The 24,055-nt window shown below is 37.0% G+C and overlaps 2 protein-coding genes across 2 annotated transcripts in view; both read left to right on the top strand.

The window, feature by feature from the left end:
- Positions 1 to 24,055, top strand: part of LOC134812705 (POU domain, class 2, transcription factor 2-like) — a 1,142,226-nt gene that overhangs the window by 921,928 nt on the left and 196,243 nt on the right. The window lies entirely within an intron of this gene.
- On the top strand, positions 3,041 to 22,631 carry LOC134812716 (guanine nucleotide-binding protein G(o) subunit alpha-like). Its single transcript, XM_063820248.1, has 10 exons — positions 3,041 to 3,198; positions 3,651 to 3,742; positions 4,210 to 4,302; positions 4,560 to 4,723; positions 5,655 to 5,783; positions 6,865 to 6,913; positions 9,163 to 9,243; positions 11,074 to 11,145; positions 16,722 to 16,809; positions 20,907 to 22,631. The coding sequence occupies exons 1-10, from the start codon at positions 3,081 to 3,083 to the stop codon at positions 21,095 to 21,097; spliced, it is 1,077 nt and encodes a 358-aa protein (XP_063676318.1). The 5' UTR covers positions 3,041 to 3,080; the 3' UTR covers positions 21,098 to 22,631.

Below are 24,055 nucleotides of genomic sequence, written 5' to 3' on the forward strand. Positions count from 1 at the left end.
CTAGGTCACCAGCTCTTTCACTGAAGTCATCAGCCCTTTCACTGAAGTCATCAGATGTGACTCTGATCAACGGTATAGTTGTGGACACAACAAGAAAATTGAGAATAATCTTGTGCGAGGGTAGGGACCCAGATGTCGTTTCTAACCCAAATAAACTTTAAGGAGGCTTCTCATCAGTAGCCGCACCTCCTTACTCGGTTTCTGAACTGGAATTCTATGGGCTTCCAGACGGCCAGACCGAGTATTACCACCCCATCCTTCTAGAGTTCATCACAAGTAGCACCCACCTTGAAGATCTTTGACACCCAGACACACCCCATTGGCGAACAAACTTTGGATATAATCTTACATGCTCCCAAAGGAATCCCTGGTTTATGGTCTTTCTCATCGTCACCAGCACTTTCACTAGGTCACCAGCTCTTTCACTGAAGTCATCAGCCCTTTCACTGAAGTCATCAGATGTGACTCTGATCAACGGTATAGTTGTGGACACAACAAGAAAATTGAGAATAATCTTGTGCGAGGGTAGGGACCCAGATGTCGTTTCTAACCCAAATAAACTTTAAGGAGGCTTCTCATCAGTAGCCGCACCTCCTTACTCGGTTTCTGAACTGGAATTCTATGGGCTTCCAGACGGCCAGACCGAGTATTACCACCCCATCCTTCTAGAGTTCATCACAAGTAGCACCCACCTTGAAGATCTTTGACACCCAGACACACCCCATTGGCGAACAAACTTTGGATATAATCTTACATGCTCCCAAAGGAATCCCTGGTTTATGGTCTTTCTCATCGTCACCAGCACTTTCACTAGGTCACCAGCTCTTTCACTGAAGTCATCAGCCCTTTCACTGAAGTCATCAGATGTGACTCTGATCAACGGTATAGTTGTGGACACAACAAGAAAATTGAGAATAATCTTGTGCGAGGGTAGGGACCCAGATGTCGTTTCTAACCCAAATAAACTTTAAGGAGGCTTCTCATCAGTAGCCGCACCTCCTTACTCGGTTTCTGAACTGGAATTCTATGGGCTTCCAGACGGCCAGACCGAGTATTACCACCCCATCCTTCTAGAGTTCATCACAAGTAGCACCCACCTTGAAGATCTTTGACACCCAGACACACCCCATTGGCGAACAAACTTTGGATATAATCTTACATGCTCCCAAAGGAATCCCTGGTTTATGGTCTTTCTCATCGTCACCAGCACTTTCACTAGGCCACCAGCTCTTTCACTGAAGTCATCAGCCCTTTCACTGAAGTCATCAGATGTGACTCTGGTCAACGGTATAGTTGTGGACACAACAAGAAAATTGAGAATAATCTTGTGCGAGGGTAGGGACCCAGATGTCGTTTCTAACCCAAATAAACTTTAAGGAGGCTTCTCATCAGTAGCCGCACCTCCTTACTCGGTTTCTGAACTGGAATTCTATGGGCTTCCAGACGGCCAGACCGAGTATTACCACCCCATCCTTCTAGAGTTCATCACAAGTAGCACCCACCTTGAAGATCTTTGACACCCAGACACACCCCATTGGCGAACAAACTTTGGATATAATCTTACATGCTCCCAAAGGAATCCCTGGTTTATGGTCTTTCTCATCGTCACCAGCACTTTCACTAGGTCACCAGCTCTTTCACTGAAGTCATCAGCCCTTTCACTGAAGTCATCAGATGTGACTCTGATCAACGGTATAGTTGTGGACACAACAAGAAAATTGAGAATAATCTTGTGCGAGGGTAGGGACCCAGATGTCGTTTCTAACCCAAATAAACTTTAAGGAGGCTTCTCATCAGTAGCCGCACCTCCTTACTCGGTTTCTGAACTGGAATTCTATGGGCTTCCAGACGGCCAGACCGAGTATTACCACCCCATCCTTCTAGAGTTCATCACAAGTAGCACCCACCTTGAAGATCTTTGACACCCAGACACACCCCATTGGCGAACAAACTTTGGATATAATCTTACATGCTCCCAAAGGAATCCCTGGTTTATGGTCTTTCTCATCGTCACCAGCACTTTCACTAGGTCACCAGCTCTTTCACTGAAGTCATCAGCCCTTTCACTGAAGTCAACAGAAGTCATCTTATTCCTTGGCCAATTTTTTATTTTTTCGTGCTGATTTGAAAGCCATTAAAGCATTTGAACCAGTCAAAAAATTTTAAGTTGTATATCTTTAACGGTTTTTGCGGAAAGTCGTGTTAAAGTTGATGCCGTGGCGTCAGTAAAATGGTTCGGATATATAAACAATAAACATATTATATATGAAACACTCTCTTTGGAAACCAAGCAACAACTATTTATTGTATGTACATATATATATATAGATCGTCTCGCTTTATATATAGTGAGATATGCTATAAGGAAGTCACCTTAACTGTTGAACATGGTCGATGTGATGAATTTATAATACTGTCAAATACTGCCAGCTTCAACTGACCCTGTCTTTAATATGTCAATTCCAGCTGAGTTACCTTATATATCTACTTGCAGGCCTTCTCAGTAGTTTTAAACAGCAGATTTAGCGAATTTGTTGGGACTCCTTAGCTAATATAAGCAATATTTGAAATACCTACAAACCACATACGGGTCAAGCCGGGAGTGTTAGAGCTCCCCTTCACCAGTTTACGTTTGATCCGTTCAATCACCCACGCACGCAACCCATCCACGTTTAGCATTAGACTTATAGATTTTTATTGAAAATAGAGGTAGAGAGGCAAGTTATTACATAGTATAATTGGTCTCGGTGATAACTGGTAACTTGGTCCTTTGAAGAATATCTTCTATAGAAGATCTGAAATAACGGCATCCATATTGCTCCACTAGTCCATTTAGTCAGCGCTACTGACATATTTCAAACTTCAACCACTAAATATGCTCCTCGGCGAGGAGCATATTTAGTGGTCCTCGCCGTAGCGACGTTTGGTCATTCATATACTAGACAAAATTCTAAACTGAACTCCATTTCGAGGTATTTTTGAATTTTCAGCTGATATAAACAGTATTAAAACATCAGTAATATAGTAACACCTATCACGCAGTTTAGGTTAGTTTAGTTTAGTGTTCATGTATGTGAAGGATGGGATGTTTCCCGAGCGTTGAAGACAAGTCCGCCAAAGAGAGAAGCGAGCTTATCGACAAGAAGATCCTACAAGATGCAAAGGCTTGTGAGAATGTTATCAAGCTCTTGTTACTTGGTAAATACTCTTGTTACTCTTGTCACTCTTGTTACTTTTGTTACTTTTGTTACTTTTGTTACTCTTGTTACTCTTGTCACTCTTGTTACTTTTGTTACTCTTGTCACTCTTGTTACTTTTGTTACTCTTGTCACTCTTATTACTTTTGTTACTCTTGTCACTCTTGTTACTCTTGTTACTCTTGTTACTCTTGTTACTCTTGTCACTCTTGTTACTTTTGTTACTCTTGTCACTCTTGTTACTTTTGTTACTCTTGTCACTCTTGTTACTCTTGTCACTCTTGTCACTCTTGTTACTTTTGTTACTCTTGTTACTTTTGTTACTCTTGTCACTCTTGTTACTCTTGTTACTCTTGTTACTCTTGTTACTCTTATTACTCTTGTTACTTTTGTTACTCTTGTTACTCTTGTCACTCTTGTTACTCTTGTTACTCATGTACTAACTTATTTCAGGGGCTGGAGAGTCAGGTAAAAGCACATTGGTCAAGCAGATGAAGATCATCCATAGCAACGGTTTCTCGCAGAAAGAACTTCAAAGTTATAAGGTTTGCTTTCCTTCAATGTCAAAATTGCTAAATATTTAAATAAATGTGTCGCCTGTTCTAGAGCGGGGGGGGGGGGGGGACAAGGGGTATTGAACATAGTATTGATCCTGTACCTCGCCTATATCTAGCCGGTTAACCATTTAGTACTTGAATGCCAAGGAAGGAAGGAAGGAAGGCTTTTTAAAATATAAATTTTAAAAACGTATGTGACGTGAAGAATCGTTCACTGAATTAAGGCGCTGAGCTGCGACTTGATCGGTATTTACCAGCTTATGTTATTGTCGACTCTGATTACAATAAGCTCACTGGTTCGACAGAATTTACTTAACTCCCACTTTAGTCATTTCTTATGCGGTAAACACCTGTCTGCGTATTGAAATGGCAGCCTTGCATATTCAATCTTTCCGATTATCAAATTGATTTTATCAACAATTAGTCGTGATGTTTAATAGGCTTATATTTTACAGTTGACGGTTTGTGATAATCTCATCTCCTCTATGCGTGTGGTTATAAACGGCATGGGAAAGTTGCGGATACTGCTTGAGAAGCCTAATAACAAGGTAACACTCCTGTAACACTCCTGTAACACTCCTGTAACACTCCTGTAACATCCCTGTCATATTACTATCACTGTTATCATACCAGTCCCGTCCAAACATCTTTATTTTATCGAACGAATCAACTAGGCTCCCATCAATTTTCCCAGAAAATTCTTTATAAATCATAAAAACTTAGGGTTGGATAGTTCCTAAGTTTTTAGGTATTTCACAATTCACCAGTGAAATATTTCACTCTGAATTATCTGAATACTTGTTAGCACCACGTGGAGAGGATATTGAACTGGTCGGAGCCGTTTGTAACCGGTACGACAGACCTCAACCCGGACATGATCACTGCTCTACGGGAACTCTGGAGGGACGGCGGTATCAGACGCAGCTTTGATAAAAGTTTTGAGTATCAGCTCAACGATTCGGCTGCGTAGTGAGTAGAGTTTATATTTATTTGGAGATCTTACTTAATATATATATATATATATTTATTATATATATATAAGATGTTCTAGAAATATAGAAATCTGTCTTTGTCTGGGTTTGGTCATCCTGACCAGAGGGATTGGCCGACTTTTAAGATGTTTTTTATTATATTAGTTTTGTTGTTTGAACAAAAGGAGTGCGCTGTGCGTCAATTTCCCAAAATAAAGTTTTGTAATTTGTTAAATGTAACGGTTTTAACGGAATATACGTCACACGTTGTTTAGGAATGAAAGCAACGTGAACCTTTAGCGTGTCCTGAGCGAGCCTGGGTTGAAAAGAAAACTTACTGCTTTATTCGGGAACAAAGTCCACTTTATTGCTATCTCAATAAAGTCATATATATGACTTATACATCAAAGTATAAATAGCCGTGCAATGAATAGTCTATAACAATTGATTGTAACCAGTCCCTAACCAATAACGTGAAGCTGATTGTTTCGTCTTAGTATGTTATTTGGAAGAGTAGATTATCTTTAAAATGGTTTACCTGTTTAGTGAAGGAACATCTCCGTCTGACTTCCTCATTTGTCTGAACAGTCAGTTCAGATTACTACTTCAATTTAATAGTGTGGTTTAAGTTTTGAGGCAGTAGGAGACTGGAATTACTAGAATACCACCGTTTATTTTATAAGTGGCTTGATCAACTCCCTCCCACGAGGGAATAATCTTTTGCTTTGCTAGCTCCTTATTTGGGCGATGGGAGCGGTGCTTTCAGCTTGAACTTGAAACTAATGGTCAATGGAAAGTTTAATATGTTTGTGTTTAAAAATGGGGACCGTGTGACCCACTCCCACCCCCCTAATGGGGAACGTGTCACCCTCCCCCCTCCACTGTTCTCAACCACTTGACCACCGAAATAAACCGTCCACACATTTCAGTTTCTTCGAGAACATGAACCGTATCATGAGTAAAGACTACGTTCCAACCTTTAACGACGTGTTGAGGTCACGTGTCCGGACAACGGGAATTATAGAAACTCAGATTCAAGTGGACGACGTTTCATACAGGTAACAGAAACCATTAAATAAACCATATTAAGATGTATTATTATTTTGATTAGCTTTTATCGTTATTATCATTAATTAATTAATTAATAACATCTGAGCAGGGTTCCCACATAATACATGTATATATATAAATCAGTCAGATTAAAAACAGTTAAAATCGACTTATACAATATACAAACATAATAAAAAATGACCATAAACTATTGGTATTTAAATTAGTATTTAAATTAGTATTCAGATTATTATTTAAATTTTTATTTAAACTGGTATTTAACCATTAATGTTATTGAATATGGTAAGGCGTAAGCAGTGTCTTATCTGCACTCTGCAGGTATCGGCTGTTGTGTCGTATTGTGATGGAATACAGCTCGATTTGAGCTCAAAATCTCAAATCACCACCAAATGCAATATGAGCTATGTAAATTTCTTGCACAAAACAAACTAATAACTAAAAGGAAGAGGTACAGAGTTATTAGTGAGGTACCCAGTATAGAAAGGCAAGGTAGGGAGAGGTTTTTTTCTGTATTGAATTGAATATTGTCATTAATTTCAGCAAAACTCTTGAAGACATCCAATTACACGATATTGTGGCCAATAAAACAGTCTCAGAGCAAATATTGAAAATTAATAAAAATCAACTATTCGAGGTGGTCCCGTTTTTGTAAGCTACCGAGCAGGTTTCCTCGTAATCTGAGACAATTTGGCAATATTTCATAATCTGCTGCTCCCTCAAGTTAATGAAAAGACTATTAATGTCCGGGTCTATATAATATGCAAGAGTATTCTGTGGAATATTATCAACTCAAATTATGTTCATTAATTTGATCTGAAAATAAACCTTCTGAACGACTTCTAAAAAGTCTAAAAAAGAGAAAAAACAAAATGGATTATGGGGGTATAATAAATAATAAACGGTCGTGCATGCCAGCACTGTGATTTAAATTATTTATAGACGTCGTTTTAGTAAGTATTCTTAGCATGTACTTTATTCAACTTGGCCAGTCGTTACAAGGCATAATGATTAATATAATATATAATATACATCTAATTAATATTGTTGACTCTACGTAGCTCCTATCAGGATATACGATGTTGGGGGACAAAGATCAGAACGAAGAAAGTGGATTCAGGTACATAATCACATAATTACATAATCACATAATCACATAATCACATAATTACATAATCACATAATTACATAATTCTATAATCACATAATTGCATGGTTATTATTTGTTAATGTTTTGTATTTTCATCTGATATCAGTGATAATATGACCTACACAGTTGACAGTACTTCTTAAAGTGGAGTAAGAAATTTTGAACTGTTTTTGAGATGACCCGTGTTAGAGGTTGCCGACGTTGAAGTAAAGTTTTTTCTGCTAACGCTTAAATAAATAATGTTAATGCTTCTCCATTTGAAATGCCAATCTGTCTGGACAAATATATTCTTTCAAAAGATTTGTGATTTAGGCCTTTAAAAAATAGCTTATAAAATAAGGTCCCGACTCCTGAGGTGATTTTACAATCTATATTGATTCAAAAAAACTTCAATGAAAATATTATCTAAATGCGATATGGGCTATTTTGTTCATTTTTTGTGGTTTTATGGCCTTAGTTTCTCATAGAATGTTGAGTTCAGGCTTATCTTTCATATAAAATTAGTTTCATTCAAAAATATTAATATGTTAACAATTTATGAGCTGTAATCTATCAAATTTGGTGCGTATGCCCAAATATGGGCACATGTTTTTTGGCTCATAACTCAGCCATGTTTAGACCAATCCGGATACAAATTTTAATAAGTAGACCACCTGTGGGTGGTTGGGGTACGGGACGCCCTCAAAAGTTTGGTCACGGGTTCTAGTTACAGTTTGTTGTTCAACTGCTATCACGAAGATAATTTTTATAAACAAACTCAGGCTGGACCCCTCCTAAATATTAAACTTTAATTTTATTATAAAAAAAGCCAAACAATATTTTAGCTTTTGGGTTATTTTACCCAATCTCTAAAGTATCGTCACCTCTCTGCTCTCCAAATATTTTGTTTAAAGTTTTAACCTAATGCACTCTTGCATAGTTATCCCAGAAATATAAGCATTTATGTCAGTAACAAACGTACACCCAGGATTTAAACTGAACATAGTATCGAGCATAAAAGCCTAAACACACTTTCTTATCTAGTTAGCTTCAGAGACATTTCCTACTCGGCCTTTTGTATAGATCGTGGCTCTGATACCTGGGTATTTCATCTAATGCACTTTACTCACCACAGACTCCACTAATGGGCTTTTAGCAAACTTTTCAGATTTCAGAGGGCTATTTAATATAATCTGCTCTATGCTTGAATCAGGATATTATAGTAATATATATGTTGAAGATATTGTGCACCGGCTGCTATTACAAATTAATTTAACACGGCAACCATTATCACTTTGGAAGTATATGATATGTATTATTTAGGTACGGTATAATATTTGATACGGCAAAACGTGGCTATTAAATATATGGACATTGGGCATACTACTCAAGGTTAAACCTACACAGCGTGCTTTATCTTATAGACAAACCTGAGTGCACAACGTTCAACAACGTGTCTGTATTTAAAGTGTAAAACCAAAGCGACGGTATTTAAACTTAGATTAATCATGGGTGCGAAGTTCAGGTTATTTATAGATGAGACTGGAATGTTGAGTGATCGTCCGTTGGTCATGTGACAAGAGCACAGTCACATGACCATTGAGCACTTTAACAGTAACTTCACAGTGCCAGTGTACTGTGTAATGTACTTCCAATCAATCACCAGTGAGCGGTTTTACCATGCCTACAGAATATTACGATAGTTAATTCAACAGTTTTCAGAGAGTTGCTTCCTTCGAGACTTATTTAATGACTCAAGTTTCGAAATGGTATTAATAGACTCAGCTTAATAGACTCAGTTTAATAGATTCAGCTTAATAGACTCAGCTTAATAGACTCAGCTTAATAGACTCAGCTTAATAGACTCAGCTTAATAGACTCAGCTTAATAGACTCAGCTTAATAGACTCAGCTTAATAGACTCAGCTTAATAGACTCAGCTTAATAGACTCAGCTTCGTAATGTTATCTACCAAATATGGTACACTGACGGGATGTGTATCGATCTGTTTGATTATTCACTTTGATATGTACAGGGTGAGTTGAAAATAGTGTGTATATTATATATATATCTTTATATATATAAAGAAATAACACTGTATTCTAACACTTCAATCACTGAGATAACCTCGTGTTTTGCAGATGTTAAGTGGGCGAGCTCTTTATTAACCAATTATTTGGTTTTGACGGTGAATGTAGTTTTACTTACAAGCTATGATTGATGATTCCCAACTAATTTCAGTGTTTTGACGACGTGAAGGCAGTTTTGTTTGTTGCTGCGCTCAGTGGGTATGACATGACTCTGTTTGAGGACGTTAGCACGGTAAGTTAACCCCTTTAACGTTCATTATAAAGTTATAAGATAGATCTATAAAAAGGATTTCATTAAGATCGTTGTACGTGATGGTAGAGGGATGTCTTGTAACAATCATCTGAATATGGTAGAAAAATCAATCAATCAAGAAGTTCATGACAACTGTTGGGTGAGTGTTTCATTAGATGATTGAATACGAGTATAAAGTAAAACCCAGATTTATCGCGGAGTTCTGGGAAAGGTAAAAGGCGCAGTGAATCGGGGTCCGTGGTAAATCGGGGTTTTGATTGTTTACATTTACATGTTTATTCCGAATTTGGGGGAAGGAAATGGCCGCGGTAAATCGGAGTTTGCGGTAAAACGGGGTTAAGACGTTGTGATCCCAAGTTGTTATGATCCTAAGTTGTTGTGATCCTAAGTTGTTGTGATCCTAAGTTGTTGTGATCCTAAGTTGTTGTGATCCTAAGTTGTTATGATCCTAAGTTGTTGTGATCCTAAGTTGTTGTGATCCTAAGTTGTTGTGATTCTAAGTTGTTGTGATCCTAAGTTGTTGTGATCCTAAGCTGTTGTGATCCTAAGTTGTTGTGGTTTGGAATGAACTGCCTACACACAACTTAGGAACCAGCCGTTTGCAGACTACTACCCTGTTGGTGAGTGCGATTATCTTTAATCGCATGTTCCATGCCTAAAACAGTAAAACTTGAATCGAGCTTTGAACCGAGAATATTTCTAGATTCAATATTTAACTAATTATTGTGGTTATGTAGCAAGGTGATTTTGAAGCTGGTAGGTGGTAACTGGTGGTGAGAATAGGTGGTAACTGGTGGTGAGAATAGGTGGCATTTTATTTCATTCTTCCTTCTTTCTTATTTATAAAAAATATTAATCGGTAATTTTTCTGCATGCACTTAAATTTTCCTCGCACCTTTATATATTATATGTACTTTTCCTGTGCAAGTTTTGTGAGAGTAGTAAAACCCAGTTCCCAATCAGAGTAAGTTTTACATGTTTCGTGATTGAAGATTCAGGGGTTATCGAGTATTACTATTTAAACATGCTACAGTGTGAGAATAATGACCCTAGTCACGGCCCTTAAATAGCCTTAAATATCCACATTGAGATATTCGGTAATCTGTCTGGGTCAAGAGCAGACATCAGTGCAAAACCTCTCTCTCTCTCTCTCTCTCTCTCTCTCTCTCTCTCTCTCTCTCTCTCTCTCTCTCTCTCTCTCTCTCTCTCTCTCTCTCTCTCTCTCTCTCTCTCTCTCTCTCTCTCTCTCTCTCTCTCTCTCTCTCTCTCTCTCTCTCTCTCTCTCTCTCTCTCTCTCTCTCTTCAATGCTTCAATGAATATTAAATAAATGTAATGATAAATATGTAACAATGAATAAATTACTGTATTATTGCCAGACGTCTTCTGATCATTTCCCAATCTCTGAGTCAGTAATTCTTGTTTCTGTAGGTACTAATCCTTAGTTACTTATGTTTTCTAAAAATATGTCGATGAACCACTTCGTTTCGATAAATAATGCAGCCCAAATATGTAACCCCAACTGTTCGCTGCTTAGATCCCTAGTGTAATTTTGGAGAACTTATTGATTTTGATACGTTTTGTATACAGGGGGACCTCTGAAACCAAGTTAAAGATTTCCAAAATTGGATCACACCGAAGGAAGATCGTATTTTAGTAATGATGTGATGAGCTATGTAACTGTAGTTAATGTGGCACAAACCATCCTATCAATAATTATATGGACTTACCATATAGTATGGGGCCGGGCGTGGTGTATTATTAAAGTATAAACAGTTATTTAATTTAGTCTGAATATTTCAATTATTCAGAACCGATTGGAGGAGTCGCTGACACTTTTCAAAGCTATCTGTAACAACAAATTCTTCATCAGCACCTCCATGGTAAGACTTTCATATTTTGTCACTTAGTTTCACATATTTGTTAATTTCTTTTTTATTATAAACTATAAACCTGCTGGTCGAAAGCTATATTTGAGGAAATGTAAGATCAGGTATGTTTTAATTTCTCTCCTTCATCTAGCTCCATATTGTAAAAGTATGGATCTTTATTTGACGTTGACGACAAAGTTTTAAGTATTCCCTAATCGATACTTTATAATAATTTACATTACATACATTTAACTTTTAAGTTACTAACCATCGATTGTTTATATTGTTAACATATATTACTATAAATTTAACATTATGTCATACTACATCATACTATGTCATGAACTTTTCAATTATTTAAATAAAAAAGTGATGATTTTTCCGATTTTATATAGTGATTTTACTTTACGATTTTCAATGTCTATTCTTCTTAAATAAAAAAGAGTTATTTTGAGATGAACGTTATATTAATCTAAAACAAATTTATTTCAAATAATATTATCACTAAAATAATAGATAGAATAAGTTTGGTAATAAGATCTCTGAGCAGCATCTTGATCACCATCTCATCAACTTACGAGTCTACCGTATTAAATTGAATGTATCTGGCACATGTATCAAACCAAAACAATAATTGTAAATTGTAATAATGTGGTTTAGTGAAACCCTCCAAAGGGTATGTTGTAACTATGTAAACAGGCAACTAACATAGCAACTAACATAGCAACTAACATAGCTATACTCACTATAGTTTGATAAGCATCTTTAGGTACTAGGTGATCCTTTAAATTGCAGGGTACGAACTGTTAAACACAGAGTTGCCATATAAAATATTTAAACGTTATATTCAGAAAAACTTATGGAAATAAACCTGCGCCATTTAGGAGAAGCTATTTCCATGAAACTTGTGGAACATTTCTATAATTACGTCTTGTAGTTACCTTAGATAACATTTCGCCTCTATTGTATGTTCCCAGATTCCAGAAGCAGCTTTCCTTCTCTTTTAAACTAGATTAATAACTCATAACCGTAACCATGGTAAAACTAACCTGAATGGACATGTAGTGATGATTTCGACAGTTCTTGTTTATGATAAATAATCGTTCTGTTCCTCAATATTCATCTCTATCTTCAGGGTCGGAACAGACGGGCCTGTCTCACGACTTGAGCCACGTAATATGTTTAGAGGTCGTGAAGGTTTTCAGGTCACTCATGAGAGCCATGATGGCCTTGTTTTAGCTTTTAAGGAAATCATATGTTATAAATATATCAGCTAGTTCTACCTCCTGCTGCACCGATCATCCTGACAGACGTTTATCAATAAACTACCTTATACTTAAAACTCTGACCATAACCCTGACTATAAGTGATCTGTAAAACTATGCGTTAGCGCCAACTGTCCGTAGAAAGTTGAATTAATGTGTTAAGTTGTTACTTCGTCTTCGTGAATTTGATCCAATGATCCATGGACAAATTATAATTCACATGCATGGTGGTTGGTTAATAATGGTGATTGGTGGCTCATACCTGCCACGGTTTTAAAATCGATTTGAAACAAACAAATGTCAAATCAATTTCAATTTTAATATTGCATTGGAAGTTCATGGCTCAAAACCGCCAACGTTTTCAATTTAGACAATAAATTAGATTTTCGGCTTTTATTCTAGTTCACTCGCCAGCCAGCTGTCACGTGACTTTGGTTTTTACCTTCTTGTAACTGAAGCAAACGGTCTCACTTCACCCTAACCCTAACCCTAACCCCGAAGCTAACCATAACCCTGATCATAACCCTGATCATAACCCTGATCATAACCCTGATCATAACCCTGACCATAACCCTGACCATAACCCTGATCATAACCCTGACCATAACCCTGATCATAACCCTGACCATAACCCTGATCATAACCCTGACTATAACCCTGATCATAACCCTGACCATAACCCTGACCATAACCCTGATCATAACCCTGACCATAACCCTGATCATAACCCTGACTATAACCCTGACCATAACCCTGACCATAACCCTGACCATAACCCTGACCATAACCCTGACCATAACCCTGATCATAACCCTGACCATAACCTTGACCATAACCTTGACCATAACCCGGGCCTTTCTGGTTATTTAAAGCATTTATTCGGCTCCCTAGGTTCTCGAAATAAGGGCCCTTGCACGACGACCCGCAGTAGGGGACCCGCTGATACTTTCTGATGGTAAGATGGTGGATTAGGTCACCGGATATTGTTTTTTCGTCAGTAACTCGAAAAGTAAGCATTTTAGGGTCTATGTTTAATGTTTATGGATAACTTGTAGATAAATAATATTATGTTCATTGCGGTTAGAAGTCTCGAACATGTTTCTATCAAAGGTTAGAAAAATTTGATCAGCACGTAACTCCAAAATGAGCCTACCCAAAAGTCTTTACGATGTTCAGAAGCTGAGATAACTATATAATATGAATATAACACCAATGGGCGTGGCCAAAAAGGCGATTTTCCCAGTCTGAATTTTCGGGCTCGAAATTTTGTTTGTTTTAATAACTAGGCTATAAGTGTAAGGCTAAAAGCACTATTTAGCAAATAGTGTTTAAGTATTAGCGTTTACTGGAATTATCCCAAATTCTTCCTTATATGGTATAATAGCTTCATACGGCCTACACTTAGTTCCGAAATAACAACCATTTTGACACAAATAGTAAAGTAGGGACCCCATGTTTCTGGCACTATTTCATTACTTTGAGTGTGGTGCAGTCAGAAGGAAGGCCACAGAAATGATTAATAATGTACCGCTATCGGGAGATATACTTTCTGATGGTGAGCCACCCATAAACTCCTTATTGGTGCGTGGTTATATCTCCATCGGTTATTCAAGAAGCATTGCAAGATTAAAAGACTATTATATATGAGCAGCGCAAAATATGATTATAAGATTACTTCAGCTTGAGTGCACTACGGCCTCACAAGTACTATACCTCGATATTTGGAGCACGAGATAAATTCAGGTCGGAACTGAACGATAAAAACTCTCTCTCTCGCGGCCGAAGTATTGATTGTCATAATGCCAGAAAACAATACGCTAATACGATATTCTTACGGGCGACTGAGGAGAAAACATGATTAATAAGGTGCCTATAACACTGATCAAGTACCTACACTCTTCGCAGAAATGTGGTGTTAAATCAGCTAATGAATAACTACATATTGAAACTTCGTCATTGAAGGAAGACATCTTGCTACTCCCGCTTACACTATTAATCCTTCTTGAACTAAAAAGCTAAAACGAGTCTATGATGTAGTTGCCCAATACTAATAGCTCTGCAGTTACCTGCAGTTACCTGCAGTTACCTATATAATAGTTACCTATATAATAGTTACCTGCAGTAACCTATATAATAGTTACCTGCAGTAACCTATATAATAGTTACCTGCAGTTACCTCTAGTTGCATGTAGTTACCTGCAGTTACCTGTAGTTACCTGTAGTTACCTGTAGTTACCTGTAGTTACCTGTAGTTACCTGTAGTTACCTGTAGTTACCTGTAGTTACCTGTAGTTACCTGTAGTTACATAAAAGGAAGAGTAATATCCGTCTAACTCTGATTTGATCTACATCTCTGGATGTAGACTCATCTGATCACACAACTTGGGGGCACGTGACCACAATATGAAGGGCTTGTTCCCAACAAACATCACTGCCTGAGAGTAACCTAGATACGCTACACCGTTGACCGTAACCATGGTAACTATCAGTAACCTTGACACCGCACAGAGTACTTCGTCTTGTTGCCTATTAAAGACATGTGTGTTGTGTGTAGGTTATGGTTGAGAGATGATTTTTCTAAATTACTTGCATGAGAAGGTGCTGCCACCTTGTGATATATTTTACAGCTTATCAAATATCAACCTAATAGAGTAATAGCAATCAAGGAGCGGCTGATTGGCCAGCTCTCAGTGGCTAGCTGCCTGGTTGTTGTCAAGCACTGAGTGATCAAGGTGGGTGGGGAGAAGGGTATTTAAAACTGATTGGGTTTGATTCTCAAGAAATTAACGTTCACTGAACGTGAGAACGCGACTAGAAGATGATACTTACAACACACTATACTTATACACACTACACATTTATCAATAGAAGATGAGACACAATTTATAGACATGTTTATTGATTATCATAAAATGTGTCTTAGAAATTAAGCAGCTATGGAAGGCATATTATAATAGTATATATACTTTTATATAGAAAAATACTATATTATAGAAAAATAATGTCTACTTATGCACTATCTATCTCTACTATAATTCAGAGAATTGTTTTTGTCTGTCTGTACGACCGCCCACGTGCAAATAAGGTAAAAAGCAAAAGCTTGCGAACTGACCATGGTAACGAGACTTACGAGAGTTGTTACACGCACGTGCACGTGCGAAGATTGTTAAAACGGCATTTTTATCGGTTTTGGTTGTGTTTAGTGCGAGCAACATTTTAATCGGCTGTATCTTCGGTTGTGCAGGATATTTGTTGACACGATTTAAACTTACTAACAAAAAATACTATTAGCTTCCTCCCTGTGACCACGGGTTTTCTAGTTATATATAATAGTGCATAAGTAGACATTATTTTTCTGAACTTCTTAACATTATCTTCAAATAACTTTTTTTTGCATTGCCGGTCGTCGACTATATCAATTTCTTAAATTTAAGAGGGGTGGGGGAGTTTCGGAAGCATATTTTGAATATGACAGATTGACAGATTAGCAGCTGAAATGACAGATTTATTAGCGGCTTTGACAATGCTCCGAGCTGATTGGTCACTCGCTTACTTGCACTGACTCCCCTCGAGAGTCGACACCTTTGTGCAATACCATAATTATCTTATCTATAATTTGCACCTCGATATTTGGTCAAATTCACACTTTTTTAAACACCAAATCACCCCACAACATTCCACAGGTTTTATAAATTATTGTAAATCAGCGAATTGTCCCTGTATTCGTATTTATCTTATTCATTTTGAACGTTAAGACCCTTTTTATCTGTATTGGTCTGTTTTTTCTTTGATCTTATGATTTACCGCACTAACTGATAAGACCGGGCACAACCGTTTGAATTGAAACAAATTAAATTCTACTGTACTTCTTTACTTCCATCAACAATTCTTACCATTATCAAAGTATCAAGAATCGATATACAGTAGAATTGATAGAACTTTTGTAATTAGCTTATGAATTTATTGGGGTTATAATGTCCTGCACAGCAGATCGAAGCATCTCTAAATTATTTACTATTTTTATTGTATTGCTGCGTAAATTTGATTTAAATTCTAATTCTAAGTGTGACCCAGCTAATACTGCTTGGTTCTCCACGTGACAAGGTTCAACCCTGGCCTTGATCCGTTTAGTTCACAAGAAAATATAGTTTTTTCTGATAGATATTAGATATCATATACTTTACATTGATTGCTATGACGACTGTCTAATGTTTATGGGAGATATAATATATATAATATTATGTATAATATATGAAATAATATACAATAAACAAAACAGGAAGTCCACATTTAATTGTACGCTTAATTCACTTTTGCTTTCAGATTCTGTTCCTCAACAAGGTGGACCTGTTCAGAGAGAAAATAATGTACACAAAACGACATCTCCGTATCTACATGAGGAATTATACTGGTCAGTGCTTTTAGATATTTATTAAAAGTTATTTTTATTATTTCTTTTTCTGAAGAAATTATCGACAAAAGAAGGTTTTTAATGATTTAAATGATCACTAAAGATATATTTATAAACCCCTCCGGGTTAGAATAAGATTCTGATAATCCCGGCTCCCGCTAAATAGATTCTGATAATCCCGGCTCCCGCTGTTAGTTTTTTCCCGCTGAATAAATAACCCCGGCACAGCTTCTATAATCCCGCCCCGCTAATTTGGCTCAAAAATATTTGTTTTGTTTTGATATTCCATGAGAATTTCAACAGCGCACTGTCACGTGTTTTGGTGACGAGTATCACGTGACTAACTACTACGACGCGCATTGGTAAAAAATGTCACGTGACCTATGGCTTAACGTAAGAAGTATACATACACTTGATCTACGTATCATCTAACTGCAGGCGCTGGCAAAACTCCAGCACACTGCTTACATTACTTAAACTCTTAAATTACTTGGACCTGTTCCAGAACTTCTCTCGACGGTTACATTTGTCCTGTTAATTTTGTCTTAGCAATTGCCCTGTTTGATATAAGCCATGTATTATAGTCGTCTAATTTGATGAACTTCATGACACGATATCATTATTAATATTAGCTCCACCTTTTATCGCTTGCCAGGCTTAACTTGACGCCCCTTATAGACGTCATTCAACGTCTGACTGAGGAATAATGTTTAGATATAACGCCAATTTCAAATGTCATAGTACAGCTTAGTTGTATTTATTTGGTAGTATAATATACTCCCCAATTCCATTTCATATTTTCCATACTGATCTCATATAGCTAGAATTAAGAGTAAAATGTCAAATTTGTTGGTCCTAGCACTAACCCGGAGAGGTTTATAACACATAACACCGGCACGCTTAAGTTATATTAAAATAACCCCTCGTGCTAAAGCACGTCGGGGTTATTTTCATAATAATCCCTCGTGCTTCGCACTCGAAATTATTATAAATTTTTCCCGCGCGTCGCGGGAAAAATTGAAATATAATCCCTGCGCATGCCGGGGTTATGTGTGTTATATCTCCTTCTGTGAAGAAAAAGTTTGACAAAACATGTTCACTGCAAACATTTTTCGAGTTTTCTTTTATTATTTTAATATATATTATATATATTAAAATGATAAAAGAAAACTCGAAAAATATATATATAAGACAAGAGAAACGCAATCTTAGAACGCGAGGAGAGTTAGGACTCCTCGGACTACATTAAATCAATTCCTTCTGAAAGTGAAACGTCCTCAATAAATGTAATAGATTTGACAAGATTAATTGTACTGTTGTAATTAGTTTAAAACCATCGGAAAACACGACAAATAATACACTTTTATCTTGAAGTTGAATTTACGAAAAAAAACTGTGTCACGTGACTGACATACACTACACTAAAAACCAGCATTCGTCTATAACACTTCCCGCAAACCATCTATTTAAGTGTAAACACCCGCTGCGCTTCGTGTTTACACAAAGAAAGATACTTCCTTCCTTTACCAGGACTGTTTTAAAAAGAAACAGCTGCGGTGAATTGGGATTTTACTACATATTTCCAATATTTCTAATATTTCTAATATTTCTAATATCTCTAGTATTTCTTATATTTCTAATGTTGCCCTATCAGCACTCTTGCGTAATGTTGTACTGTTCTCAGTTTATGCGTCTACCTATAATAGGCCTGGCAGTGTAAAAGGATTCTTGCCTTCTAGAGTTCTAGTCGGCAGTAAACATTGGTATCTGCGGCACTATCAGTCCAGATGGTTTTTCCAAAACTTTTTCTATAAACTCCATTGTAGATAGGGTGGTTGACGATAGTTGCTGTTTTCCAGTTTGGTCCTTGAACAAAGTTCGGATGCTCCCACCCATTATCAGCTGTATTCGAGCAAGCCCAAGACTCGTCAGTGGCCGCAATAATTTCCCTTTATTGGTTTATGGACCGTGCCCATGATCCCATAACTATTTCCTATGTTAACGCATTTGATGGCGATGACTTTAATTTTTGCAAAAAACCTGAATCAAACCTATATAGTTACTGACCCCTTGGTTCCTTACCCCTGTTTGACGTCCGTCAATCCAGACTGTCATTTGATCATCATATTTTCTTCCAAAACGCAGTTAGTACTTGTGTACTAAGTGGTGGGTCTGCTGCTCATTTCCCAGAAAATCAGTTAGTACAAGGTACTAAGGGGGTGTTTAACCCCAAAAAACCCATTTTACCTTTAATTTCAATTTTGGGAATGGGTTTTTTTGGGTTTTGAAGTTTTTTCCCCTTTTTTGGGTTTTTTAAAATTTGTAACTTTTTATTTAATTCGACTACATTGAAAACAAAACCCTTACTAAATAGTGGGTATAATTTGCCCATTTCCCAATGTTTAATGAGCTGTTTAAAGCAATTTCTGGGTGGGTATCTTATTTTATATACCAAGTCACAGTTAGTACCGTGATTTCTCAACAGTTAGTACCGCAAAAGCCGGCAAAAGGGGGTGGGTGTCCTGAATATTATCCGAAAAAGCAGTTAGTACCATGAAGGGGGTGGGTAGGTCCTTTTTGTAAATTCCAAAACTGCACTTAGCCGAGTAGTATAGTAGCAGGTTGAAAATGAATGTCTAAATTTGGCATAAATACTTTAAATTACACGGAATATGCGTACAATGAAACCAGTTCCACGGAAAATATGCGCTCATTTGTGTGAAACAGGCTCTCCTCTGTTACTAATATGAACGAGACACATTTTGGCATTTTGGTGATTAAGCGTAATGAGTTTCAAGGGGCTTGTATTGTGTATCTTGTATTTTATACATCTTACACTGCCGTATTCTGACAAATGCGCTTTAAAGACTATTTTTGAAATTCTGGATTCTTTTATCCAATTTTTTTTGTGGGTCAAGAGCTATCTCTGAAAACCATTAAAATCCATCAGTAAACGGCAGAAGGATTATTTATCAATAAAGGTCATTAATTCGAGTTCGGAATTCAAAATAAAACATGATGTGGACCTTCTAGTTCTTTGCTTGCTAAAATCTTTGAAAAGAATTTAATAAATAATGCCCTCACCCCTCAGTTTCCAAAGACCAAGATGGTCGGTAATTTAAATTTTTAGTTTTTTATTAGTGAAATTGGACAATTTAATCTTTCTTTCTAGCTCATTATATATTATGACTCCAAAATGACAATGTTTAAGAATAAAGAGAACCAAACTGAGAAGACTAATCTGAGAAAGTAACACGCATGACGTATGTACTTAGCACTTCTGTGACGGAATTAGTTTCGGATGCTTGACCTGATGAAGTGTTAAACTCTGACCATTCTCCTTCTTCTAAAATTTCAAATTCACAGACGTTTACAAAGCACAGGTGTACTTCACTACCTAGCGGAGATGACATAGGAAAGGCCTGTGAACCAGCTAATCTGAAAGCTTTAGGTGGCATTGCTCTAATTTATCTTGGATCACGAATTATGTCTCTTTGATCTGAACATGTCGGAATTGAAGGCGTAATTATGTTTCCATGGCTACCAAGAATGACACGGGCTTTTCTTTAAATTGAATTTAAACGCTGGAATTCTATACTTCTATAATTGCAATGACTGTGGAAATACTGGGCAAAAAGAGGTGCAGCCTCACTTTTTGTGAAGCGTGTTAAGTGCTCAGATTCTAACACAAGTATGTGCTGTGTAGACTGGTCCCACAGCTTTAATCTTGAAATTAACGTGGATTGTGAGGTCACATTGTAATAAATGAGCTTGATCGGATACTATTGCCATGACTCTTTATCGTAACTCCTGTTTTGTAAATTAATTCCCTAGTACTTCGACCATTTTGTATTACCTGCATTGTAAAGGTAATAAATTTGATTACACATTGTATCCTATCATAATTCGATATAAGCGTAAAGTATAGGATTTTGCTGATTTGACGTAACGCGCGAACGCCTAAGTTAGTTATATTGGAGTAAGTTAGCTGTTAACGCTCTGTGCAGCTTCTGGTAAGCCGCGCACATGTGGTTCCAACGAAAAATTTCGGACAGAATAGAACCGAAAAACGAAATAATGACGAAACTTCATTTCAGGACCTGACCACAATGTTGAAGCTGCTGGAGCGTACATTCAGGGGGAATTTACTGCACGGAACCACAACAGAAAGAAGATGGTCTACCCACATTTCACTACGGCAACTGATACATCCATGGTTCAAGTGGTCCTCAATGTTGTCTTAGATACAATCATAATGGAGAATTTGGAGCGGACTTCTCTCTTGTGACTTCTTATACATTTATTTAAATGATTCAAGTAGTGACGTTGAAGTCCGCCATCACTTTCTGGTAAACGTAAAACGAACTTGGATGTCAAGAGAAGATATCGGCAACCTAATTAGTAATTAAACTTACTCTATGCAAATCAGCCGTCATGACATGTGTTACTTATCTAACGCCATGTTCCACTTGTCATTTTAGGTAATGCAGTGCTTTTGTGCTTCGCCGATATTTGAAATTTTTACCGGTTTCGGACAAAATGTCCATTTACGTGACCATATTGTTAGTTTGATATATGTTAAAGAAGTTTTACTCTTCTCAGTCGGCCATGTTATCAAATTCAGGAACTGCTGCAGTATGTATCTCTTCTACATTTGAACTTATTCATGGACACACGTAATTTTTGAAACTGAAACGAAATTCGAATGAGTCAGGACATTCATTCCGAATAAAGAACTTCTATTCTCCTTGTTTCGGTAATGGTAAGATATAGAATATCAGGTTTAGATGCATAAGTAAAGTAATAGTTAAAAGTTTGTTGAACTTTTACTAACAATTTAACTAAAAACTAACCTCATTTTGTATAATTCTTTTCAATATTGAATCGAATCAACCGAGTTAGCCGTTACAACGGCTTTCCCTTGTCCTGAAAGTTGAAACTGTGTTTCTCATGATAATTTGTATAATCTAATAGCCTTGACATGTTTTGTAAAGGTTTAAAAACGTTCACTTCTATTGAGTTTCAATAATCGTGATATTTCAGAAATTAAGGCTAGCTGTGCAAAAAATTGGACTGCGTGGAAACCCATAATCTATAGATGTGTTTTTGCTGCAATATTTTGGTTGACAATTCGCTACCATTTGAAAATGTATTCCTAATTTTATGTTTTAATATGCTCTTTAACATCCACCGACTGGGATGCTTGGCGGGTTTGTTTTTCATCTTTAAAAGAGATCCGTCCTGATTATATTGAGCTATCATTTTGCAATTTGCTAATTGTATCGAACGTGTGTACGTATGTGCCATTTTGTCAAAAACCCACAACAAGGGGAAATTATTGACAATTTTAAATTATTCTTTAATTGATTTAAGTACACCCTAATGTAAATAGTCGATGGCAGCTTTTCAATATTTAAACTGAAAGGGTAAAGGACGAGGACTTGGGTGTAGGGGAGCATTTTTTTATAATAAGCTGTAAAAAACTCACAGAATGGACATTGGACCATTTTATGTCGGTCTTCACAACATTAAATTATAGACCATTTTGTGAATTGCTTAACTCGTTAACTGACTACGTTCTCATTATTTATTGTTGGTTGAACATTGTTATTGTATTAAAAAGACTTTGATTTTACGGGTTGCGGAGTTACTGAGAATTGTGGCTTTGTGGGATGGCAAACTGGTGCCCAAACTTGAACGATTCAAAACTTCAATTATTGATTAAAATGCCTATTTGTAAAGCCTTTGAGCATTGTTTGAATAACATTTTGGATTTAACAAATTAAAGTCCTGTTTTATTTGAATAGGCCCCTTACCATCGTAAGAGTTTCTTTGATTTTGAATGAGGAACAACACATCAACATGACAAGAGAGGGGGGTACTCTAATCCTCGTCTTCGACAGAATCCAGAATAAGAGCAGTAGCCAGGGATTTCGTCTTTTTCATAAGAATTTCGATACTGATAATCTTTAATTCATCTGTAGAACACATCTTCTACAGCAGTGTTCTCCACGGTCTTGTGCAACGCATTCATGACCGTTAACTGGGCATCGGTGCGCGGTGATGTCTAATCCATCCGGCATCCACTGTCGCCTTACCATGATAGATCATGGATGAGACGTATATTATTGGTTAGCTAGTATATATTATAGGTGGTTGGATTGAGATAGAGTCAACAAAAATTGTTTGGTTGTTCCTGACCCTATAGAGCAACTAATAAGATATGGTCTCTAATTATTTGAACAACTTTTGGTAAAATGAACCGGCCTTATAAATAATGCTAATTGCTAATAGGAAATAAAGTCATGACAATCCAGAACTCACTACATAGCTACTATACGTGAAATTTCCATGGCGCATTATCAATTATCTTCCTAAGGGGTCGTTCACATATTACGTAATCAGGGGGGGGGGGGTTTTTAAATGCTTACGGTTGATTACGGGGGGGGGGGGGGGGGGGGGGGGGGTGTTTGGTCGTTGATTACGTAATCAAAATTTTAATTTTTTACCGATTTTCCAAATACCAACTGGACAATTTTCGTTAATTATGTAATCAAAATTTTTGTTTTTTAAACCAATTTTCGTTTATAAACGAAAATAGTAAGTGCTTTGCGATTATTTCATTCATTAATCCGTTGTGATAGCTTTTAATAAATAAATGGCTTAACATGAACAGCCATGGGGGGGGGGGGGGGTCAAACCTTGATTACGTAATATAGGGGGGGGGGGGGGGGGGTTCGGTCTTGATTACGGTTGATTACGGAGGGGGGAGGGGGGTAAAAATTGTCAAAATATTGATTACGTAATATGTGAACGACCCCTAAATCCTAATACGAAATTTGATACAAAAACTTGAGAGTGTAGCTACTATAGGTGAGATTATCACGCTGCACTTTACAAAAGAGCAAGTTTCCTAATATTTTTCGTAGTTTATTTCTGGATCGTATAGTTAGTTCGTTCCCTCCAAAACCTCGTAAAGTTACCCCGCAGAACAAAGATCTGGACAAACAATATGAGTACCACAAACTCGCCTCCTAGTACCTCCATAGTTATAGACGGTCATGACTGGGGCCTTCAGTATATATCCCCACTCAATATCACTATAGCTATTTATATCATAATCCAGAACGCCATGATCATAAATGATTACCGCAAGGACTGGAAAAGGATTCCGTACCTATTCTTTATTATTGTTGCTGCTGTGGACATTGGAAGTGCGTGTTCAGAGATAGGACGAGGCTCAATA

Source organism: Bolinopsis microptera, chromosome 3 (assembly GCF_026151205.1).
Source record: "Bolinopsis microptera isolate Bmic1 chromosome 3, MBARI_Bmic_1.0, whole genome shotgun sequence".
NCBI lineage: Eukaryota > Metazoa > Ctenophora > Tentaculata > Lobata > Bolinopsidae > Bolinopsis > Bolinopsis microptera.